The sequence below is a fragment of the Gavia stellata genome, chromosome 11 (assembly GCF_030936135.1).
Source record: "Gavia stellata isolate bGavSte3 chromosome 11, bGavSte3.hap2, whole genome shotgun sequence".
In the NCBI taxonomy this organism is placed as follows: domain Eukaryota; kingdom Metazoa; phylum Chordata; class Aves; order Gaviiformes; family Gaviidae; genus Gavia; species Gavia stellata.
The window spans coordinates 16496564-16518345 of record NC_082604.1 but is presented as its reverse complement, the minus strand read 5'-3'; the positions used below and the strand labels follow the sequence as shown (position 1 = coordinate 16518345).

At 43.9% G+C, this 21782-nt stretch overlaps 1 protein-coding gene across 1 annotated transcript in view; it reads right to left on the bottom strand.

The window, feature by feature from the left end:
• The window catches only part of MB21D2 (Mab-21 domain containing 2), a 59829-nt gene extending 40062 nt beyond the window's left edge, over positions 1–19767 (bottom strand). Inside the window, exon 1 of the mRNA XM_059822851.1 lies at positions 19557–19767. Within this exon, the coding sequence (XP_059678834.1) occupies positions 19557–19767 (211 nt within the window). The remainder of the gene's footprint in view (positions 1–19556) is intronic.
• Positions 19768–21782: the final 2015 nt, after the last annotated feature.

Here is a 21782-nt window from a genome sequence, read left to right as displayed (position 1 = left end):
TAAACCAGCTCAATTATTGCTAGAGACAGTGAGCAAATCCCTGCCAAGCTCCTCAACAGGGGAACTTCCAGAAACAAATAAGACAAACCCTGAAAGACTATCAGCAGGGATTTTTGCTGATGCAAAGAGGAGCAATCAAAAAACCAAGCAACTGCAAACAGTCCAGCCAATAGTTAAAACAACCCAGTGAAAGTGAAAGTTAACAAAGTAGCAGAAGGCAGAGGACTACTGAAAATGCTTCTGCTACTTATATCCTAAAGATATCTTCAAAGCAAAGATCACAGTTTTCCATTGTTTGCACAGACTTACGTACTATAGGGCTCTGTCTCCAACCAAGAACTCCTAGAGCTACTAGCAATATAAAGCAAAAGCCTCTGTTTCAACATGAAGTGCTAGTTTAAGTATTACTGCCAACAGTTAACCTGATACTTGTGGGATGGCTTTGCTGGATGTGTATCATATGAAACAGTACTGCTGGTTCATTCCCTGCCAAGACCTCAGCAGATAGTGTAGGTGCCTCTCTGGCCGCAGCAACAGGAGTTACATGAAGATGTCTGTCAAGAGAACATTCTTCTGGGGCAGAAATCTTGGGTAGCAAAGCCAGCTATCATGTTGCCTCTTTTTTGAAGCCTGACATTTGGAAATCTGGCATGTACAACCTCACCTGTGGTAATCATAAACTGTATGCATCTCCTGACCTCCAGAAGAAAAGACTAAGAGATGGAGGAACCCGAGCTCCTTGCAGAGTGTTCAGTACCACCAGGCACAGTACACCATTTCAGATGAGTGATTGAGCTCTCAGCTTTTCAAAAGGCAGATTAAAACTCCTTGTTGGATTGGGACAGAAAGAAAAACAAAAGAAAAAGAGAGAGATTTAATAACTTTGCTCACTCACACTCCTCCTTAAAGAAAAGCTGCAAAGAGTTAAGCAGAGACTGACCGCAGCTTAAGTTTTGTCCTCATCAACCTTGACTGCATGCTTTCAATACCAATGAAGACAAGAGTTAGAAGAAAAATAAAGTGAGAATAGGCAGATAAGGGGATTTCACAATGATCGAAGCCAAGCACTGCTGTCTTATGCTGTCCTTGAAATGGGAAGTGAGATCTTTTCGGAGAGAGCACTAGAAGTACAAAAGTGATATGTCTAGGAGCATTTTAGGTTGCAAAAGCTACATTATGACCTGTATAATAATAAAAAATTACTCCTTCCTTTTCTCTTGGGCACCAAAAACAACTAAGCAAACTTGCAAAAAAGAGTCAAACCTTCCATTTGCTTTCCTTCCCCCTCTTCAACCACCATTTCAGTATCTCCTAGATTTGGTCTTCCCTTGTGGCAAGCTAGCACAAAGAAAAGGGATTTTTCACTTATATAGTGCTAAGGTATAGAGAAAATTGAGCCAGTCTGGACAGGAAACAAAATGTGCTGTAAACTGCAGTGGACAGAGTGATCAAAATTACTTCAAGAATGGTCTTAAAAACAAAATAGGAAAAAAAAAAAAGAGCAAACACCTTTCCAGGCAATTAACAGGATATACCACAACTGGTTTCATAGTTAAACTGCAAATGAGAATCTATAATACCATTTTCAAGCTCAGTTCAAGGCCGCAAAGTTTCACATTAAGAAGATTGTGGTGACTTGGTCAGGCCCTCTGTTGTGTGCATCTGCCTTGTCAACTCTTCACTGTCATGTGCAGAGACTTCAGTTTGTCTCACCACTTGGAAAAATGCACTTTACAAACCTAAAAACCTGTCAAGAAATGCAGGAACCATCGCTCCATTAACTATGGATCTTCCCTAGGACGAACTTTGTGTAAATCAAGATGCTGGGGACAGGAAAAGCTGAATCAAATATTGAAGAAACACTGTACCTTACACTGATTTAGAAGAGGAAAAAGTCCAATCCTGTCCTCAAAGACTAAAGTGGAAAGAACTGCATCAAAACATGTGTGAAAGGAGACAAACGCTTTTCTGTTTACAAATTGGAGCTAAACCTAAAGCACTGGAAAACCCTGAACTCCCTCCTTGTTTCCTCTTTTGAATGTCTACTGTTGTTAGTTCAAGATTCTTTATGTAATGGGAGGGGCTAAAAACTAATTTTGTTTTTTCTTAAAAAAGTAAAAATAAAAATAAATCTCCCCAAAAGCCTCCAAGCTTACCCTCTCTCAAGGAATTAGGAATTCGTACAAAGTACCCTTGATCTAACAAAATCACAGCTTAGAAGCATGCTACACAGCAGCAAAGAAAAGGTGGACAAAAAAGTCTATATGCACATTGTATGCCTTATGATACAGCACCATGTACATACCGTGAATCACAGTTAGCCAAATGTTTTCATAACTCGGCTTGTATATTTGTATCCAACCAGTGCGCACCAATTACCCATCCTCTTCAAATAGCTAAATACAATAGTTATTTATGGCTAGAAACGTTTTGTTTCAAAATAGCTCACTGCAAAATTTGCAACATTGAAGCAAAACAACAAGATATTAGTTTGCAAGTAATCCTGCTGGCCTAGGAGATCCACATTCCTGAATTATTATCATTTTATTATTGGAAAGAAACGAGCTTTGCTTTTACAGAAAACAATCATCATGCAGTTTGGGCAGAGAGTGATCACACCTCCAGATGGATGGAGAAAAAGAGGGAGGAAGGATGGGAGAGAGGGTGAAGCTTGAGTGCAAACCCAACCCTGCCTATGAAATGGAAACAACTGGCGCATTTTCACTATAGGCTGGACAAGTAAATATGCATCTCCTTGGTCTGTGCAGACAGATGCCACCAGGGAAGATGAAGCTTTCCCTCTGTAGCAGAACATGCTTGTGGTGTGTCAGTCTGGTGGCTCTGTCAGCTTTAAATGCACTTCAGGTGTTCAGAGCACTTCATTACCAAAGCAGACTGTAGTCTGGGTCAGCACTGTGTGTGTACCTCATTTAGGAGTGCTTCTGACAATTCACAAGTAAGGAAAATATGGATGCTGGGAAAAACAGGTCATAAAAAACCAAGACTGCTTAAATATAAAATAAAATGCAGCAAAGTGCACTTTGTGGCCACAGTAAGTCCCTTAGGAATCATGAGACACTTCCTGACAGATCGCTGGTAAGCACAGACTTTTTCTCCCTCCCTTAGACAGCTAACAGGATCCACCCCTTCCCACCACTTAAAATTCAATACTGTAAGAGACTGACAACTCCTCTGTACGTCAGAAGCAATGGGGGAAGCGAACAAAGCTGCTTTACTTTCCTCTAATCTTTCTCCCTTGTGTGCCTGCACCAGATGGTGCCGAGCTGCAGGTTGGAGGGAGATAATAAACCCAGAGGAAAAAAAAATGGTAATATTAGGTTATAAAACAGCTGACCTTCATATATGACGTCAGCTCCTGGTTAATTGATGGGACAGGTCCAGACAGACAGACGCACGCACACTGGGATGTCCATATTCAGCACCTTCCTTTCTAATATGGGAAGAAGCCATACGGCAGCGCTGTTAAAATGGTCTGTTCAAACTTTACAGGTGTGAGAATAAGCAGAGAAAAAGTCAGAGTCTCCATTTATCTTGAGACAGGCAGACCCACTCTGGGAAAGCATTCCTGCTGAAAGTGGTTTTGCTCAAACCCCTGTTCCAATATCACCAGTCTCTACTGATGATAGCCTGCCTCTTCCACTGCAAGCAAAGTGAAATAACCCCAGAGTTAAACAACACAGATCTTCCAGAGGAGAAAAATTAACAAACACAAGACGGTTTTAAGCTTCTGACAACTCTGGTCCAGAGCTTTGCTTCTAGCTGCCATCATTGTAAACACTGCTATGAACAGTGGTTTTAAACATCGTATTGAGGACCAGGGATATCCTGCTTCGGTCAAGCACAAGCTCTGGAAAACTCTGCTGCAGCATACAGTAAAATTTTGCAGCCTTTTTGATATGCTGATCTCAAACATTTCCCACCAACCTAGTGTTGGGTGATGATTTTGTACAATGCCCAACTTTGGGATAAAGAAAGCAAAAAACACTAAATAGTACTCCTGTTGATGAAAAGGGAAGAGCTGTGCTAGACTACTGCAAGAAAGACGGAGCACTGTGAAATGCACAGGCCTGAGAGTGGGAAGCCCTGGGTGGCTCTCTGCTTCCCCTGCAAACACATGCAACAGAGAACAAGGCATCTCCCTCTCCTTGGCAAGGAAGTCATCTCCTGCCCACCTGCCACAGCTGTCTTTGCAAGTAGCTGAAAAGGGCTTTAAGACTATTAAGTGGTTTGAGAAACATTAGATTCTGTTTTAGTGCTTTTAGTGCTCTCCAGGCAAAGGTGACAGACAACAGCCTCAGCTAGAAGAGTGCGCATCTCATGTCATACTCAAGGAAGCTGCCTGCATTGTACACTGAGTCACAGGACTTTATGGTTATATTTCAACAGTCTCAAGGGAAATCTACACAGAGGCTCCCAGCAGCAAGGGACAAAGCCACACTGAGTGACAACAGTGAACAGTTCAGTATTTATTAGACATGTACAAAAATAAAATAGCTTACTGTAAGCAGCCCAGTGGTGAAACACTGAATTTCAGGTTTTTTGCTGCTTCAAAGATGCTTCAGTTGGGGAGGAACAAAGCCAAGAGCAGAGCCACTCAATCACTGTATCCCAGCAGAGTGTCTGCACCCAGACACCAATACAAACATCTCTCATTCACATCACAGCCGTACCAGGTCTGCCTGGCTCTGCTCTCTAGAGCCAGACATATGACTGGATGTTGGCCAGCACACAGGTCCCTCACCAAACTACTGCTTGCTTGTCCTGTGAACAGCCCTTTCTCTTGTTGTCCTTCTCAGAAACCAAAGGTTGTCACAGGCTGCTGGCAGGGGAAATGCCTTCCTAAGAACTCAGAAATTTTGCACAGAGCTTGGAACTGGGACAGCAGTGATTTAACATCTACCATTAAAAGCAGTTTAAAATTTAATGGTCAGAGCATAATAAATCCTATCCAGACATTTTCAGCTTGCAAGCCAGGCCATCATCAGGGCAGAAATAGATTTGCTGCAAGGCGACCAGGAACGATTTTAAGTGTATTTTGTAGAGAACACAAGCCCTGGATTGTCTCAAACCACAGCTTTGGCCAGCACCTAGATGAGAAGACAGGGTCAGGAAAGGAGGTACTCAAGCAACCAATATTTGCCAGTTAAAATAGATGGGCCCAAGAAACGAGGAACAAGGCAGAACAATACTGAAACACCGTGTAAAACAGAGCATTTTCCTCTTTGGTGCAGAACAGAATAGCAACAACCCTAAAAACAACCTTACATTTTCCTTCAGAATCACACTGGGTTCTCATTTGGGTCCAGGTTGCTTCTTATACTGCACTTAGCATCTCACATAGCTTGATTTGCTGCCTAGTTATCAAATGTGGGGCAATTAATGCCTGCTTGTATAGGAACTCCATGCTGACAGAGTTCGAATGGGACTCCAAGATGCACTTTCGGGATCTTTCAGAGATGTACATGGCTGTTCTGCTATGCTGAGGACACAAATTGCTTTGCCTTCCTTTGTCAGCAGGTTTTCAAAGCAAATAGAAGGACCTTTTACTATCCACCAGAAGCAGAGACAGGTACTGACTAAGGAAGGCATTCCTTCACCTCTTGCTACCATACCTGCTGGAAAACAAAACCACAGACTCAGTCTGCCTTGATGTGCAAGACACACACACAGCAAAGACACACAGCAAAGACACACATAACACAGAGCTGTGGACAAAGCCAAGCAGGTGGTGGGGCCTGTACAATCAGCTTAGTTCCTATCTTTGTCCCATACGGGTCACCAGCAGACCTCCCACATCCTCCAACAGGAACAATTCAAGTAGCTGGAGGCTAAAAATGGCATTGCTTTAGCATGGAGTGGACATCAAAAGAGAGAGGTTTGCATCAGTGATACCAGCTCCATCCTCCCACAGACTTTCTCCTCTTACCTCCGTAGATCAATTGCCTCTGTAATTTGGGGCAATACACCACTAACTACAGCCTCTTCCATATCCCACTGATTGAAGTTTTAATGCCTTAAAAACAAAGGGATTGGGAGAAGGGATGGTGAAGGGAGAGGGGTGAAGCTGTACTGTGCCAGGGAAAGGAAGAGTCCTCGCTCCAGCTCTTTGATGTTGGCTCCTGCTGTTCTAATGGAACCTTACCCAGGAAAATAAACCTTTAGATAAAGAATGCTGCAAACAACCACAATGGGGCTTTATCACGGCAATACCAACCCCACTCAGCTTCTAAAGCTCTTGGTTGAACAGAGGGTGAGCAGCAGCAACCCCACACCGTGCTGAAGTCCACATTCCTAAAATTCCCCAGCACATGCAGGCATACTCAGAGAAGGCGGCTTAGTGGCTCAGGGGTTATTAGCTGAGAGTTCAGGTTCTGATGTGCCATGGGATGGAGGTCAGGGCATGGATAGGCTCCTTGTCTCTCCTGGGCTTTCATTTGCCAATCCTGAAGTGTTCTCAGAGTAGCACCCTCAGTATGCTCTCTCCACCCACTATTGCACAAAGCGGTTTTTGCTTGCATTCCTCCAGTCCTTACAGCCTGAGTAAGTGCTGTAAGGTCTCTGGGGCCGGAGTGCAGGAGTTCCACACTGCAGCAGCCTCCTGGGATGTCTCATGAAAGTAGCAGCAAGTGGCTTCCACCCTATCCCCCTCATAACCACTACTACATCAGCGTGAGGGAGGAGGGTAGTGTTAATGCTGCAGGAATCAACAAGCCTGCTTGTTTGTTATTCCAAAGCGAAGACAAAGGTGGAGTTTGTTCAGCTAGGCAGTACAGCCAAGCCTTGCAAGGAAGGCAGGAAAAAATGTGGGTATTTTTGATTTTGGTTTGAACAGAGTCCCTTGAAACAGGATGGGCCTAGGAGTATTTTATAAAGAGAAGTAAATAATTGGAAATACAGAAGAAATACTTGTAAGTGCTCTACACCTGTCCAATAACACGGCTCCTCTGGAGACAAAGGGGACTGGCAGGAGGGGATGAAACGGGAAAAAATCCAATGCTTCAAGCTAATTTTATCCTAACTTCAGAACAGTAAGGAGTCACTAAACCTTTCTGAATTTTAGAGCAGACGAGAAATGGAAACAAACATTTGATTTTTCGGTATATTTTAGAAAAAATATGGCACACTAACACTAAAAAAGCGGAGTTGAAATGTAGCAGGGAAGTTTGGACATAAAACAACAAAATATAAGAGTGAAAGAAGGTCCCTAAATTCCCTATGCTTCCAGCATAGGAACACGTATAGCAATTGGAGAAAATGAACAGTGAAGGTACGGATTAAATTTCTATTATTTGGTAGAAGTCCTCTAACAAATCAGTTTGCTAGTCAAATCACACAATCCTTTTTTTTAAGCTATTCATTTGCAGTGTTTAATAGGAACATTTTCAGCCTTAGACTCTGATCTGTATTTGGCAGCTACAGTGCTAATAATAAACTGTTAAAATATCTTGCTCCTTCAGGTGACCAACTCCCTTAAAATGTCTTGTGGCAGAAGCCGATGTGCTGTTTGACCAGGAAATTAGTTGTCTTGGAGACATCTTCACATGCAGCAGCAGCTCAGTCAGTCACTTTGAGTGACGCCACCTAGCAATCTGCACATTAACGTCAAACAGAAAATGAGGATATCAAAGCCACTGAAAGAGAAATCATCACCTGCAAGAAACATGCTGTTCTTCTCCCATGCACTGCTAGATAAAGGGAAAGCTGTAGCAAGATGAGAGTTTTGATCTCAAAATGCACTGCTATCTCCCTGTGTAATTAGCTCACTAAGAGGCTAATGGTGTTCCTGTTCATACAACCACTTATATGAAAATTATAATCTACACTGCTCTTTCAGAATCAGTTTCAGGTCAAATCTGCAGGCATCACTTCTAAAAAAGAAAGTTACCAAAGGGTTAGACAAAGAGGCAACCAGAAGTGCCACGACCTAGTTACAACTAAACCTCTCGGATTAGAAAGAGGGTTATAACGACAAAGCGTGCGGGCAGTTCCACAGCAGCAGGCATCAGTTTACAAAAACTATCAACTAGTTATTTCCAAGGTAAACCACTAAACCCAGGTTATTATGTGGTCTGATTAAAAAAGATGCTTATCTTCTAGTCACCCTAATGGAATGCCAAAAAGAGATGCTATTCTCACAGATAAAAAGTAGAACCAATCCTGCCCAGCTCAAACATACAGACAGAGATGCATCAAACTCCCCCTCACCAGCTCTATGCACATACACAAAATGCCAAGGCAGAAAGTGAGTGAAAGGCCAGACAAATTAGATTCATGCCAATGCATGTATTACTCCATGTTTGGGATTCAGGATTGTGAACAATAGGACATAGTGTCTTTAATCACCCTCAAAACACATCTCTTACCTGGCAATAGGCCTTCTGTTGTGCTTTCTCACGCCCCAAAAGAGATTGGTGCTCTAGCTGGTGCTGGATCTAGTGAAACATGGACCAAAGCCACCCACCAAGCATCCTCAATTCTCTTCAGCACATGGTCTGATGATCCAGCATAGTTAGAGCTGACAGATGTTTATTCCCCTCCTGAGCCTTGAAGTCCACTGGAAATGGTGCTCCCCCAAGGCCTTATGCAAGCACTAAAGATGCACTTAATGCATCAACATCTTTGCTAACTCAATAGCTTCTGAAACCACAAATCTGTTAACTGTGGGTCTGCCTATTTGCAGCACAGAATGTACAGGCAAGTATCTTGCATAATTTTCTTAATAGTACCACATATGACTTGGGAGTAGTCCAATTCCTGTGCAAACAGAGGTACGTGCAAAGGCTTAAAAACTTCAGGAAGAAAGACACTGTCCCTGTATAGAACATTCCTGCCAACAGCTCCAGTTAAGGGGAAAAAGAAAAGCCTTGTCCCAGCTGTAATGAAAGGTTCCCCTGGGCAGCAAGAAGAGTAGCTTTGCTCACAGAATATTTGCATCTCAGCTGAATTAGTTAATGTGTGTTGAACACTGAAAATTGTGAAGTGGTATATAAACGCTAAGGATTGTTATTTATTATTGTCTTGGTGCACAACAGCGGAAACTAGTGCCATTTACAGACGTGAATTAAGAACAACAGGAGGTCTATCGACATGCTGTGGGTCTGAGGATTTTGTTCATTTGTCTCCCTCACTCCTGTCTCCCTCAGACAGAAATCTCTTCCATAGGACTCCTACAACCCTTACAGAGCAGGGCTGGCCTTGGCTCAGTGAAGCCTGTCACAGTGGAACGGCTTTGCCAGGAGGTGACGAGACCTCCACCTGCAAACCTAGGTTATATCACTTCTCAACAGCACTCTCCTACACTCCAAAGCACTGTCATCACTGCCCTTGAACAGCAAATATTTTCCACCTAAATTATTTGTTTGGGGCAAAGTAAGACAGAAAATAGAATAAAATAAAGGCACATACACATTTCAAGGTAAAGAAAGGGTTAGTTTAAAAAAGTTGAGAACTCAGTGACATACACTAGCACAATAGAGTGATTCATACACACAAGTGATGTCTTACAAGACTGGTCTCAGCATAAGAGCAAATTTTTAGACATCAATTCTTTACTTGCATTTTTAAGAAGCAGCTTAGATAAAAAGATGATTCTAAACCTCCTGTCTGCAGTTTGGGTGAAGGAAGTCAGCGGGATTATCTAGTTTTTAAAGTAACTCAGGAGTGCCTTATGTTTCCAGAACCAGAATTTAGGTTTAAGATCAAAATAACTTTTTTTAAACTTTGATTTTCCAGACTTGTAACTTAACTCTGCAGGTCTGATAACGTGCAAACAGTTTTGCTAAGTGCTTACATAGAACATATGAATCCCTCCCCAAGATAATTAAAATAACTGCACAGACATAGTCATTCTTTGACCTTACAAGCCTGTGTCAAAGTAGTTATTTTCAGTATAACATTGCTGCCTCAACTGCATGCTTTGCACATTCACAAAATTCACAAGATGTTGGAAAAAACTGGAGGTACAGGGTCAAGCTTTTACAGACAACTTAGCACATAAAACAAGCCTCTGACAGATGCTCAGTCAAATTGTAATAGCTCCTTTTTCTCAATACTGCACTTAGATGTGCATTACAGCTTGCACATTGAAAAAAACCCAGGCATTTAATTCAGAAGGTGCAGCTTGTTCAGAGACATGCTGCACTTACAGAGAGACTTGCACTCCTCTTATTTTCCTCAAGTTACTGTTTGCTTGGCACATGGCTGCCCTACTGTCTATGAAATACAGACATTTCAGCAACTCAAGCTTTGAGGGGCTAGTATCAAGGGGCCAATATCAATACCTGATCCACCATTCAGCACAATGCATGCAACTTTCAAGAGGCAAATTTCAGAGACAGAAGGCGACAGAGCCCCTGACGTGTTGTTACAGTGACATTCCCTCCTCTATATGCAGAGCTGCAAATTGTTTTATGAATACCATTCAACCAAAAGTTTAAAATAAACAGCAATTCACTGTCCATGCTGGAACAGAAGCATGCTCTGCTGGTTGTACCACAAGGAATAACCACTGAACAGTAGCTGTACAGATCCCTCTGTACAGATCTGCATCCATACCCAGGCTTCAGAATCATATATAACAAAGAGCAGTGGTTTTAGGCACTGCTGAATCAATATAACCACACTGCTCTTAATGCTGGCAAGGAAGAAGTGTATTTAGAAGGAGATTAGGGTATTTCCCCCCTCCTCCCAGGACAAGCCTTATTTCATTTGAATGCAGTCAGTTAGCTCCTTTGTTTGCGCTCAACTCCAGATTCCTCAGTGCAGCAGGCAATGCTGTACAATCACATTCAAGAGTGGCAACATACAAAAAAAGTTTACACGAATTGGTCACAAAGTACCTAAAAGAGCTTGCAAGCTCCTGCAAAATGCCCTCTAGAACAGGTTCCTGTCGCACTGAGCTAGGGACAGAGATTAGAGTTATCAGTTTTGACACTCAGCAGGAACGTGTCACAAAGGATTAAATCATTATATCATGAAGTGTCAGCAAACGCAGCTTTCCTGCTGTTCTACCACTAAGTTATACATTAATTAGTGAGGTACAAAACAAACACGAAATATCTCCAAGCATCTGCCTGTGGATCAGGCCCAGCCAGAGCTATTAGCACAGGATTCATTTCCAAGAGGAGTCACCCAAAGCATCATCAGCTCTTCAAGAGATCCATTAAAACGTGAAGAGTAGAAGTGCTGAAGGGAAAAGCACAGAAGCTAATCGCAGTGTTTGTCTTAGCACTTTTGATAGCTGTTTAATACAGCTCCTTCCTCACAACCTCCGCACCTGATTTTCTAAATGAGGTCATAATGCATCACTGAATGAAAACATCCATCCTTGAGAGAGGTGTGCTGCTGTGTCAAAAGATCCTACAACATGAACAGGAGACTTGAGATAAGACATTTTAGAACAGAAGCAGCACATGGCCTAACAGACTATGCAGTAAAGCAAGAATCGACTTTGTTATTTCTAGATTCAACTACAAGCGTGCCCTAGCAGCTCAGCAGGTCTGGACCAAATCTTTTATGAACTCTCACTCGTCAGTGGGTGGAAGAAATTCCGCATGATCTGACTGCAAGCCACAATAGAGAAGATCTAAGCAGACCAACAACATCCCACACATAAACCTCTATTTGTCAGCTAAATCATGACCTTAGAAAGGTGTCATTGGACAAAAAAAAAAAAAAAAAAAAATTCCCTGCCAATTCCTTATGGCTATCGCAGCAGGATTTCTAGCTTTGGCCATGTCTTGTATTTTTCCCTTGTTTCCTGTCCCAAAGTGCTGCCTTCTACCGCCTGGCATTGCCTGACTCTGCCGAATTACATCAGCATGCAGACTGTGGCCAGGATGCATTCTTTAAACTAATTTGTCTCAGTTTTGCTTTGGGATCCCTTCAGTATAAAATAAGATTACTTGCTAGAACTGCCTAACTGGGTCAGGTTGTAATCTCTCTCTCAGAGGCTGAACTGTACTTAATCTCGACACCACTAGATCAACACCCAATGACAGAGCAACTCTTTGCCTTCACTATTTAAATACTTTCTGAGGCTAGACTCTCAAAAGCAGACTTCCTTTTCCAGCTTCAGTCTCAGAAGGTTGCATGGTTAAACCATCCTATCATGAAGAACAGCAACACCACAATGTTCCACTGTTCTGGTACCACCCCACCTTTCACAGATTGCTGAAGCACAGGAGATGAGGAAGGCTTCTGGTAGTACCAAGATCCCACTACATGTCATTATATTCAGAAATATGTACAGCTCTATGCAAATTTGGGGGCAGCTCAGAATGGAACATAGGTCTAGGGTGTCCTGACTCAGTGTTTTACCTACAGAGTGATTTTCTTAGGGTGAAATGGATGCCACCCACCTCCTGTTCTACAAGCTGAAGCCACACAGTGCTGGGCAAACTTCTGCCCACAGCCCTAAACATGAGTGGGTGTAAGTAGCTACCACTGCTGTTTCGAAGACATGGATATTATGAACCTTAAAGTAATTAATCACCCCCACTCAGTGGTATGCAAATTGTACTTTTGACACCAGCATGCTCATAATAAAATGCATTAACAATCTTCTAATTAAATGTTTTAAATTAGATTAAAATCATACTGTCTGACAGATGAAATATAATGCATTAACAGGATTGTTGCAACTTCCTTAGCGTCAACTGTTTATTAAAAGCTCAAAAGTCAAATATGTTGGGGAGAAGGGAATCTACCTTCCTCAAACTGAATGCTACAGCACATGTTGATTCCCTTACAACCAGAAAGTCACTGAAATGGTGCTTTGAAAGAACTGCAGGAAGTTTATCTAATGCAAAGTACATGATTCAGGGACCTGTCAGGTTGGCTGAAGTACTACGGCATAGATTAATCCACTCAGTCCAGGACAATTGCTATTTGCAGTAAAAAGGAATGCAACAGAATGGTAGAAATGAAAGCAATCAGTGGAGGTCTCTTTAATAAAGGGAGCAAAATCCATAGCAGCATCTGTCAATTGGAACATCAGCTGCTGCTGAAAGATTTATTTTGAATGTCTCATAAGCTGCCTTCCAGTTGCATTAGCAAAAAAAGAAGCCAACCCTCATATATTTGTAAGACAGGTTTGTGCTAACAGAAGTCATAAACCTTCACTGGATATAAAATCCATAGTTAGGATGGGGAACCTAGGAATTACGGTTGCAAGTTCCAATAAAGCTACAGTTCAGTCTTCAGAACTCACATCGCACTACTAGTGATCAGAACAAGACTTGGGCAAATACCTTGAGACATCCACCTAAAGGTCATTTTTCAGTTCTCACCCTTGTTCCCATGCAGGCACACTCCTCTTTTCTCAGTAAGGGAAAGTTCTGCAAGTACAACATCCAAAGCTGTCTTCTGCTTTAGCTCCATGATAGGTCTTCTGCTTTTCCAAGGAAAAAAGCAGGGCAGATACTCTTCTTTGCTTCCCCAGAACTCTATCTACTCTACTGCTTGTTTCATACCCCAAAGACAGGCAAATTAAAGAAAGTCTAAATGTAATACAGTATGTTGTGCAGATGAATGGACTGTTACTCTCAGGGAATTTTATCTCCTTGTTCAGAGGATAGCAGGGAAAGCTACCGATGAGAGAATTAATGGTTTTCTTCTAGGATATGAAACTTAACCCATCCCAACTGTAAGTTGCTAAAGAAAAACCTGGCTCAGGAGGTATGTCACCCCACATAATGCATTCAATTCTTAAGCCTCTCTTTTCATAGAAAATGAGCTATAACTCTTGCTTCTCAAGTTAGTTTCACACACTAGCATCACCCAGCCATAGGTAACGGACTCAACGGCAGGTCATTTTTCTTAGACACAAAGAGAGTTGAGAGGTCTATGCCAGAGCCTCTACCTGCAGCTGTCACCATAGGGTCTCACACAGACATGCCTGGAGGTGCAGTTGTCCTCTCAATCACTGTTCACAGCGTCATGCTGAAGCAGCCCTAGCAACTGAAGCCCCCTTGACTGGAGGTGAGAGCTAATCTCTTGCTTGGCCTTAACCATATTTCTTCCTGTCACTTTCTCACCTAACCGATCTTGCAGAGTACAAACAGCTGGGGTCTGACCTGGACAGAGAAGGGAAGACAGGGAAGGGTTTCAGAGATGTGCCTGGGAAAACCATCTTTGCAGCAAAAGGACCAGGACATGCACAGGGGCAAGAGTGTACATGTCAAGGCCCAAGAAAAGATGCAAAATTTTAGCTGTACAGGAGATGGTTAAAGCCAGCAGGAACCTGGTATTTGTCAAATAAAAATTAAGGAAGACAATCCCAACTATACAAAAAACTTGCACAGCTTGGAGATTCCCTGTGAGAAGTCCAGGCAGGACTATTACATCCTGAGTCTCCTCTAGACTGGACTCTGCCCATGGGCTGCTCTGGGTCTCTGAGTACACATCCATCTTATAAATTACAAAAGCTATAATAAAACATGTCCTCCAGCCTTCCCGAGCAATGTTGGTTTGCCTTTAATTTAGCTTCACCTATAAAAATAGCCAGCTGCCTAAAAGAAAGTTGAACAACTGGTTTCTGACTAGAATTGCTCCGAACGTTTTAGCATTCATGCAAAGTCATGTAGAAGAAAAAAGGAAAAGTCAAAAACCCAACAACTCACGTATCCTGGTTACCATCCTCCACTATAATTATAAAATTGCCCTTAAAACATAATTGCGTAATTGGGCTTGGCAAGTATTCACCCAAATCTTTTACAAATATTTCCATAGACTGAAGGAACAGGCAGTGGGCAGTCTGACAAGCCTGCCATAAGAATTTGTGCCCTTAGGACATGTTCCTAGCTATTACACTAAATACTTTGCATCACAGTGTAATGTTTCAAAACAGTAGTTGAGCAAGTAAAGTACCAGCATCTTAAAACCAATTGAGAGAAAGATTTTCAAGCTATTTTCACTGCACACATGGAGCAGCAATCGCTTTGAACAAGGAGACAGAGGAGGCTACCCATCCTTTTTAACTAGTTACACAGAAAGAATCCCCAGTTAGATGAAATTGGTTGACTTCTGGTAGCTACAACCAAATAGAAGCTACCAATGCCTTGCTAGGGTTACTTTACCAGCATAGTACCCTGTCCCTTCAAAGAAAAACACCACAAAACCCCCACAACCTCAAATGCAGAAACATGTGGCCTGCAGGGAGAGGAGACCCAACAGAAGCCAGAAATGAGATCTGCAATACAGTAAGGTTGTTTCTAACAGCTGTGCATTATGCATTCAGCAGCACAGGGAATGCCAGCAGGGAGCCTTTATTAACATAGGCCTCAGAGTACAGTGTGCTCCTATCATGATTGGCCTCTCTTGAGAAAAGGCGCACACACACAAAAGACTTAACCCTAGAGAGATCACTCCAATCCTGTTGCTATTTCATCAGCTCAACACCATAACAGAAACCACAGAATTTCCGTGATGTATCCTAGACAAACAGGTAACACTTCCAACAATGCCTGAAATCTAGTCTACAATAGAAGGTTTCATCACCAAGTAATGACAGGTAGGGAAAGGGAGAAAAAATGCCACACAAATCCACTCAACAGAGTCACACTACCAATGTTGTTCTGCTATACAGGCCTCAGGTACAGGGGAGGACCGCAAAATCCTTCTCTTGTAGAAGATGCCAATAAAAGCAAGCTGTTGTCAGGACACCTGTGTTCTCAGCACAGCAATCTGCACCTCCACTGCACATATTTTAGGGGCCCATCAGTTCAAGAAACAGCTAGAAGCACTGCTACAGATGCAGGGGCCCAGCAGGTAACTCACTCCGTTTGGGAAGTTGGTATTGGCAGCAGAAATCTTTTGCTGATGCCAGCTCTGCTTCCAGTACAAGACTCGCCTCTATCACAAACACTTGTTAGCACGCCCAGCTCAGCACCGGGCCAACAGCAGAGAAAAGGGAAATGCTCTCAGAACAGGCTCACCACCTCTCCTGAGGTGCTGATACAAGCTCTCCAGAGGTCTTGTCAACAGCTCTAAGTTGCAGCTGGCTGCAAATCCTCAAAGTGTGTCCTGTCCTGGTGGGCAGCTCCAATTCTCTCCTGCAGAAGTGAGGTGCAACCACTGAAGTGACAGAAAGATACACGAGAGGCCTTAAAAAAAAAGGCCACCTGAGCACCAATTTAAACCAGTCCTTCCCGTGATTTGTGGGGGAGAGGGCAATGAGAGGAAAGAGAATGGCATGAAATGTCCTCAGCATCCCTCTTCTGACTCTACAGAGAAAAAAAGGTCTCACAATAGGAAAGGGAAACAAAATACCAATCTGAAGAGCTTGCAAACTGTTCTAGATGACTGAACGCCAGCATGTGGCTGGAGTGGAAGAAATAGCTCTGAATCGTCTGTATTTATTCATACCTCCGTGCTCTTTTCTTCTCTTCTCCCCTTGTTAAGAAGTAAAACACAAGAGTCAGTATCCCTAATAACATGATCTGGTTTGAGGCAGCAATAGCACTAGAAATTTCAAGGGGCTCTTTAATATGCAATGTTCTAGTTCCCAAGAGCGTAATATATGGGTTTTTTTAAGCCTCGCACATCTGTGCATTAAACCACTTTTTTATTTAGGTGCTGAACTGAAAGAGACAGGTAGTGCTTATTAAAGAAGTTTCCTGGAAGTACTTGCACTGCAGGAACAATACTCTCTAGGCCAGGTACCCCTAAAAGGGTTTGTAATATGAGTGCTATGCACCTCTCATCACAATAGCAGCAAGTGCTTTAAAAATCAAAATATCATTGACTGTAATACCATCACTCCATAAAAATACTCCTTTATCACTCTTTAAGCACAAAAAACCCCAAAACTGAGTCACAGGGAGAGTGAGTAATTAGCTCTTCACAACTGGCAGGCAGAGACTTGGTCTCTCAGTCACTCCCAGCCAGCCCACTGCCCAGAACACAAGACTTGTCTTTTCTGCGCTATTTTTCTTGATTAATACAGCCTTCCCCTCCTTTGAGGCTCAGTTATACCTGTGTCAGAGAGAAGTAATGATCAGAGCAAGCTCAGTGTGAGTACAGGAAGTCACCCAGCAAAGGCACCAAAAGAGACCTGTTGTTTCAGTGTAGGGTGGTAGCAAGACCATATGGTCTTGGTGACTATGAATGGGATGCCTAGGAATTGCCCACATGCAGAAAATACTTACTTCCCCCACCAGATAGGCAGGTCATTTGCAGTCCTATTCTAATGCTTGGGGCACAAGATTTTGGACAAAGGCATGACAAGCAGTACCTCTCCCTAATTTTATCATAGCACAACTCTTGAGAACTCCCAGAGTTCAGTGGCTAATAGCCAGCACAAGACAACACAGATGAAAAAGAGTTAATATAACTAGAAAGCAAAGATCTGACCTAGAGGGCAAGCCACGCAGAGTACAAACATCTGAGAATCTGCACAAAGTCTCCTTGCCTATCATTCATCCACCAATTACACACCAATGTAATTAAATCAGGAAAGCTACGTTTAATTTTCCTATCATCATGCGACGAGATAAGAGCAGTATGTATGGGAGGGATCAGGCACAGGGGAAAGAGCTATTTATTAATAAGTTAAATCCTTTTAGATTTAAGAGCCTCTCTGGCTAAGCAGAGTCTGATCCACAAACACAACTTCTGGGTCTAATGTAGCCAAATCAGATACCCCATCTCCATTTCTGTCCTGGGCTTGGTCCTCAAGTCTCTTTTGTTATTCAGAAACAAATCTCATTGAAAATTGCCAGGCATAACTTAAACAGAAATACAGCTTTTGTTCAAACCACATTTTTAGTCTGTACATTTAAAACTGAAGAACACTCATCTCCCAGACATTATATTAAGAAAGACAGCCACAATAATCTACGTTATTTCTAAACAGCCTAAGGCTCCCTGTTTTCATGAACAGCAAGGCATTAGGGTGCATTTAGAGAAATACAAGGCATGCTCCAGCCTGTTCTTCTGTCTTTCTTCTATTGCCTTCTCCCGCATGAGGCAGGAAGAAATGGTGTGGTCCTTGTCCCCTGCAAAGACTAGTAATGCTTAACCAGGATCACATAAAGCTTTCTCTACTTGCTAGCCACACACCCAGAACTGCTGCTCTGGCTGTTTTCTCTCCACTCTTCTTTGCTTCATCCCACCCAGCCCTGCTTCCTCGGCCAGTTATTTAAAGCCCTGATTGAAAAATGTATCAGGTCATAATAATGGGTGACTTCTACAGGATCAGGTTTTCAATAATAAAAATCCTACAGGCTTTGATGCAACCATGGCTTCACCACATCATTTTTTTAAACAGGAAGGGAAAAATATTTATAACAGCAACTATAAATATACATGCTACTGACTTTTCAACTTGTTGTCCTTGTTCTCAGGCTAAATTTAGTCTGCTATATCCTGTCCAGCCCTTGGTGAAAAAGCAATACACACAGAGAATTCTGCAAATCCCACAGCAGGTAATTATACTTATCCAGGTACCTTACAAGATAACCAGCTGGACAGGTAGATTCTCATTTAGTGAGTATAGGTATGTTCATGGCTATAGAGGAAGTGCTCTATTATAGTGATTACCCCCCGATACAGAAGATAATTATTATAGCAATAGGATAGCTCTGTGTTCTGAATGAGGAAAGTGATGTAGGTTATTCACAGTGTACATGTAGACCATACACTTGGTTTGTGCTAAATACGCTTCAAGGGTCTATGTGCACCTCTGAGCCACAAAGAACCACTCACTGGCCACACCTGCTGTTTACCCATGTTCTTATTTTACATACAAAAATGTTTGAGATATTGATTCAAACTTGAATGACTGATTTCAAGGTCCAACCTGCATGTTAAAGAGCATCCTTTCGTATCCTGCAGGCTCTCATTTGTGTGAGTGATTTCTTAGTCAAAACGAGGTAAATATTTATCAGAAACTGACTATATAGAGAATCAGAGTTGTTAGTCATTCCACTTTTAATCTTAAGAAGCCTTAGTCATGCCAGAGCCCAGGTGATTTCTGCAAGAGCCAACACATGTTTCACCCTGGTTTAAAGATCCCTGCCCGTGATTCAAAGTTTCACGCAGATGAGGACTCCCCCGCCACAATCTGACTTGCTCCACTCGCAGCAAGTTTTGCAATCTAAGCAAGAAACGCAGTTCAGAGGATGCTCCTGTACAAGCACCAGCCGGTCTAATAATCAAAATAAGCGGTTCAGAAAAAATTATCTGTGTTTCCTACAGCCTTGATAGCTGGGGGGCAAAAGAATAAAGGGTTGGGCTCGCCTCGCCTCGCCTCCAGCCCTGCTGGCTCGGTGTGTTTCTCGGGCACCGGCCAGCTCTGCGACCCAGCGTTTCCTCTCTGCTTACAAATACATCGCTGCTAAAGGCTAGGTGGATAGGACAGGAAAAAAATAGTTTCATGGGTGTGAGACCCGCCCTGCGGCTGGGAACCCCCCAGCCCAGCGCGCCCGCTGCGCGGGGAAAGGGTCCGCCGGTGCCGCACCGTCGGGAGGGAGCCCTGCCCCGGGGTCCCCGGCCGGCATCGCCGCTGCCCCCGCCCCGCACGGTCCCTGCCCTACCCAGCATGGAGAAGATGAAGTCCTTCGCCGTGTGGATCTCCAGGGCTCGCTGGTCGTCGTACTCCCTCTGGTCGTGTTTGGTGAATTCCTGGATGAGTTTATTCAATTCCTCCACCCTGGCTCCCGATCGGAAATCCAGCTCCGGGAAGGGAGGCTTGCTGTTGGTGCCGGCGGACCCTGCCTTGCTGGCGAGAGGCGCCGCCATCTTCATGCAAAAAAAAAAAAAAAAAAAAAGGAAAGAAAGGGAGAGAGAGGGAAAAAAAAAGGAGGGGTTAGCGATGTTGCAATGGAAGAATGCAAGCGGCGCCGCAGCGCAGCGGCAAGCCCGGGCGCGGGGGCTGCCTGCGCGGCGCGGCGCGGAGCGGGGCCCGGGAGGCGCGGAGCGGCGCCGGGCGCCGCGATCAACAAGCGGCCGCGCTGGCTGAGCCCCCGCCCGCGCCGCGCCCGCCCGCCCGCGGCACCGCGGAGCCGCCCGCCCGCCGCCGCTGGGGGGGCCGGGCCGGAGCGGAGCGGAGCGGAGCGGGGGCCGCCTGCTGCCGGGGCCGGGGGCCGCGGGGGGGCTTGCTCCTCTGCCGGCGTCACGGCGGGCGGGTGCTGAGGCTGGAGCCAGATCTCTGGCTCGGGATAAAAATCCTGGGGTTTTTTAAATTTATATTTAATTTTAAACTTCAGCAAAAGCCTTGTCCTGCAAGTGGATTAATAACCGGCTGTGAACTCTGCTCCTCCCACATGTTCCCGAGGCATTCTGTGTTTATTCCTTTTTTGCTCCATAAGGCATCCTGAAGATTGTTTTTATATATACATATATGAATGAAGTAATTTTATTGTATGTCTTAGAAGCAATGACCGAGATAAAGTATCCTCACTGCTGCACTTGAGACCAACCTTGCCTAGAAGCTCCTGGGAGCTACATAGACAAAGGGTAGAAATGGGATCTCAGAAGACTTGCCTGAGGTCAAGCAGCCGGTGGCAAGGAGCCCAGACCTCTGATCTCCATCCATTCCCCCATCATCAAAACTACATGCTTTTCTTCTGTATGTATTTTTAATGCCTTCTAACTTTTCAACCTGGAGTGGTTTTCTCCCTTTATCCTGATCTTCTGTGTCTTGTCCCATCATTGAATATATATAGCACGATCCCTTATTTACCTTAGTGCATCCACTGGAAGAACTGTCTGTCTTCCTGCCCAGGGAGCGTACAAATATATTGCGTTAGCCTTCTACAGAGCATTTCAGATGCTATGGCACTGATGCAAACTGCTCGGATATGTATTATCCCCTCAAGATTCTTGTCAGGAAACAAAGCTTTCAGCTCAGTCCCAGACTATGGTAAAATGTGTCTACAAAACTAGGCATGAGGCATTCAGAATAAAAACAGGAAGGTGAAACTAAGCTCAGTGTGAAGAGGTTACAGGCTGTTTTCCCTGATGCATAGTAAACACGGATGCTAGTGTTTAGACCTGAGCTCAGGCATGTGGCTTGGTTCCTCTGGACCACTCATCTTGAGCAGAAATAGGAGTTCAGCACCTTGCAGTGGGACCTTATCTGAAACAAGAATGACAATCAAAGGTAGATTTGGACCCTGTAAGAGAAACCACAGCCTATTCAGAGGAGAACGGGTGATGCCTCTGGCTTTGTCCTATCAGCTTCTGAGGGCACTGATATGCTCATTATCCAAGAAATGATGTCCCAAAGGTAAAGGTAGGAGTGCGTGTGTGTGCGTGCACATGCCCTCTGCTGGGTACACAGGCCCCATTGTGCTCAGATACTGCTCACAGCCGACTCTGACACACATCGACTTCATTCACCGTCTGAGCCTTGGCGATCAGCTGCATTGTGACATGAACCTCTGACTGGCACCATGTTTGACTTTGACCAAGCACCTTTTCTTCATCTCCCTCCCCAGCAAAGCCTACAAATAAAAACAATTAACTGATAGCATTAGCATAGTGCAGGATCTGACTTGCAGAAGAGCAATTAGCGGTGTTCAGTGTTGGTGGCCTGCCCTGCCCTGCAGGATTAGTTCTGCTAAGCCGGCTCAGCCCATGCCCTCCCATGCTAGCCTGCTCTGGTCACTGCCTGTCCGAGCACTCGGGACCTCTTGCCTCCCGCCCCTCTCAGGGTTTCAGAGCTCCGTTGCTATTTCTCTGCAGTGTGTTTTTGTCTGGGGTGACAATCTCAAACAGGCGGACAGCTCCCTCTTGTGATAACACTGCTCCCACAGAAG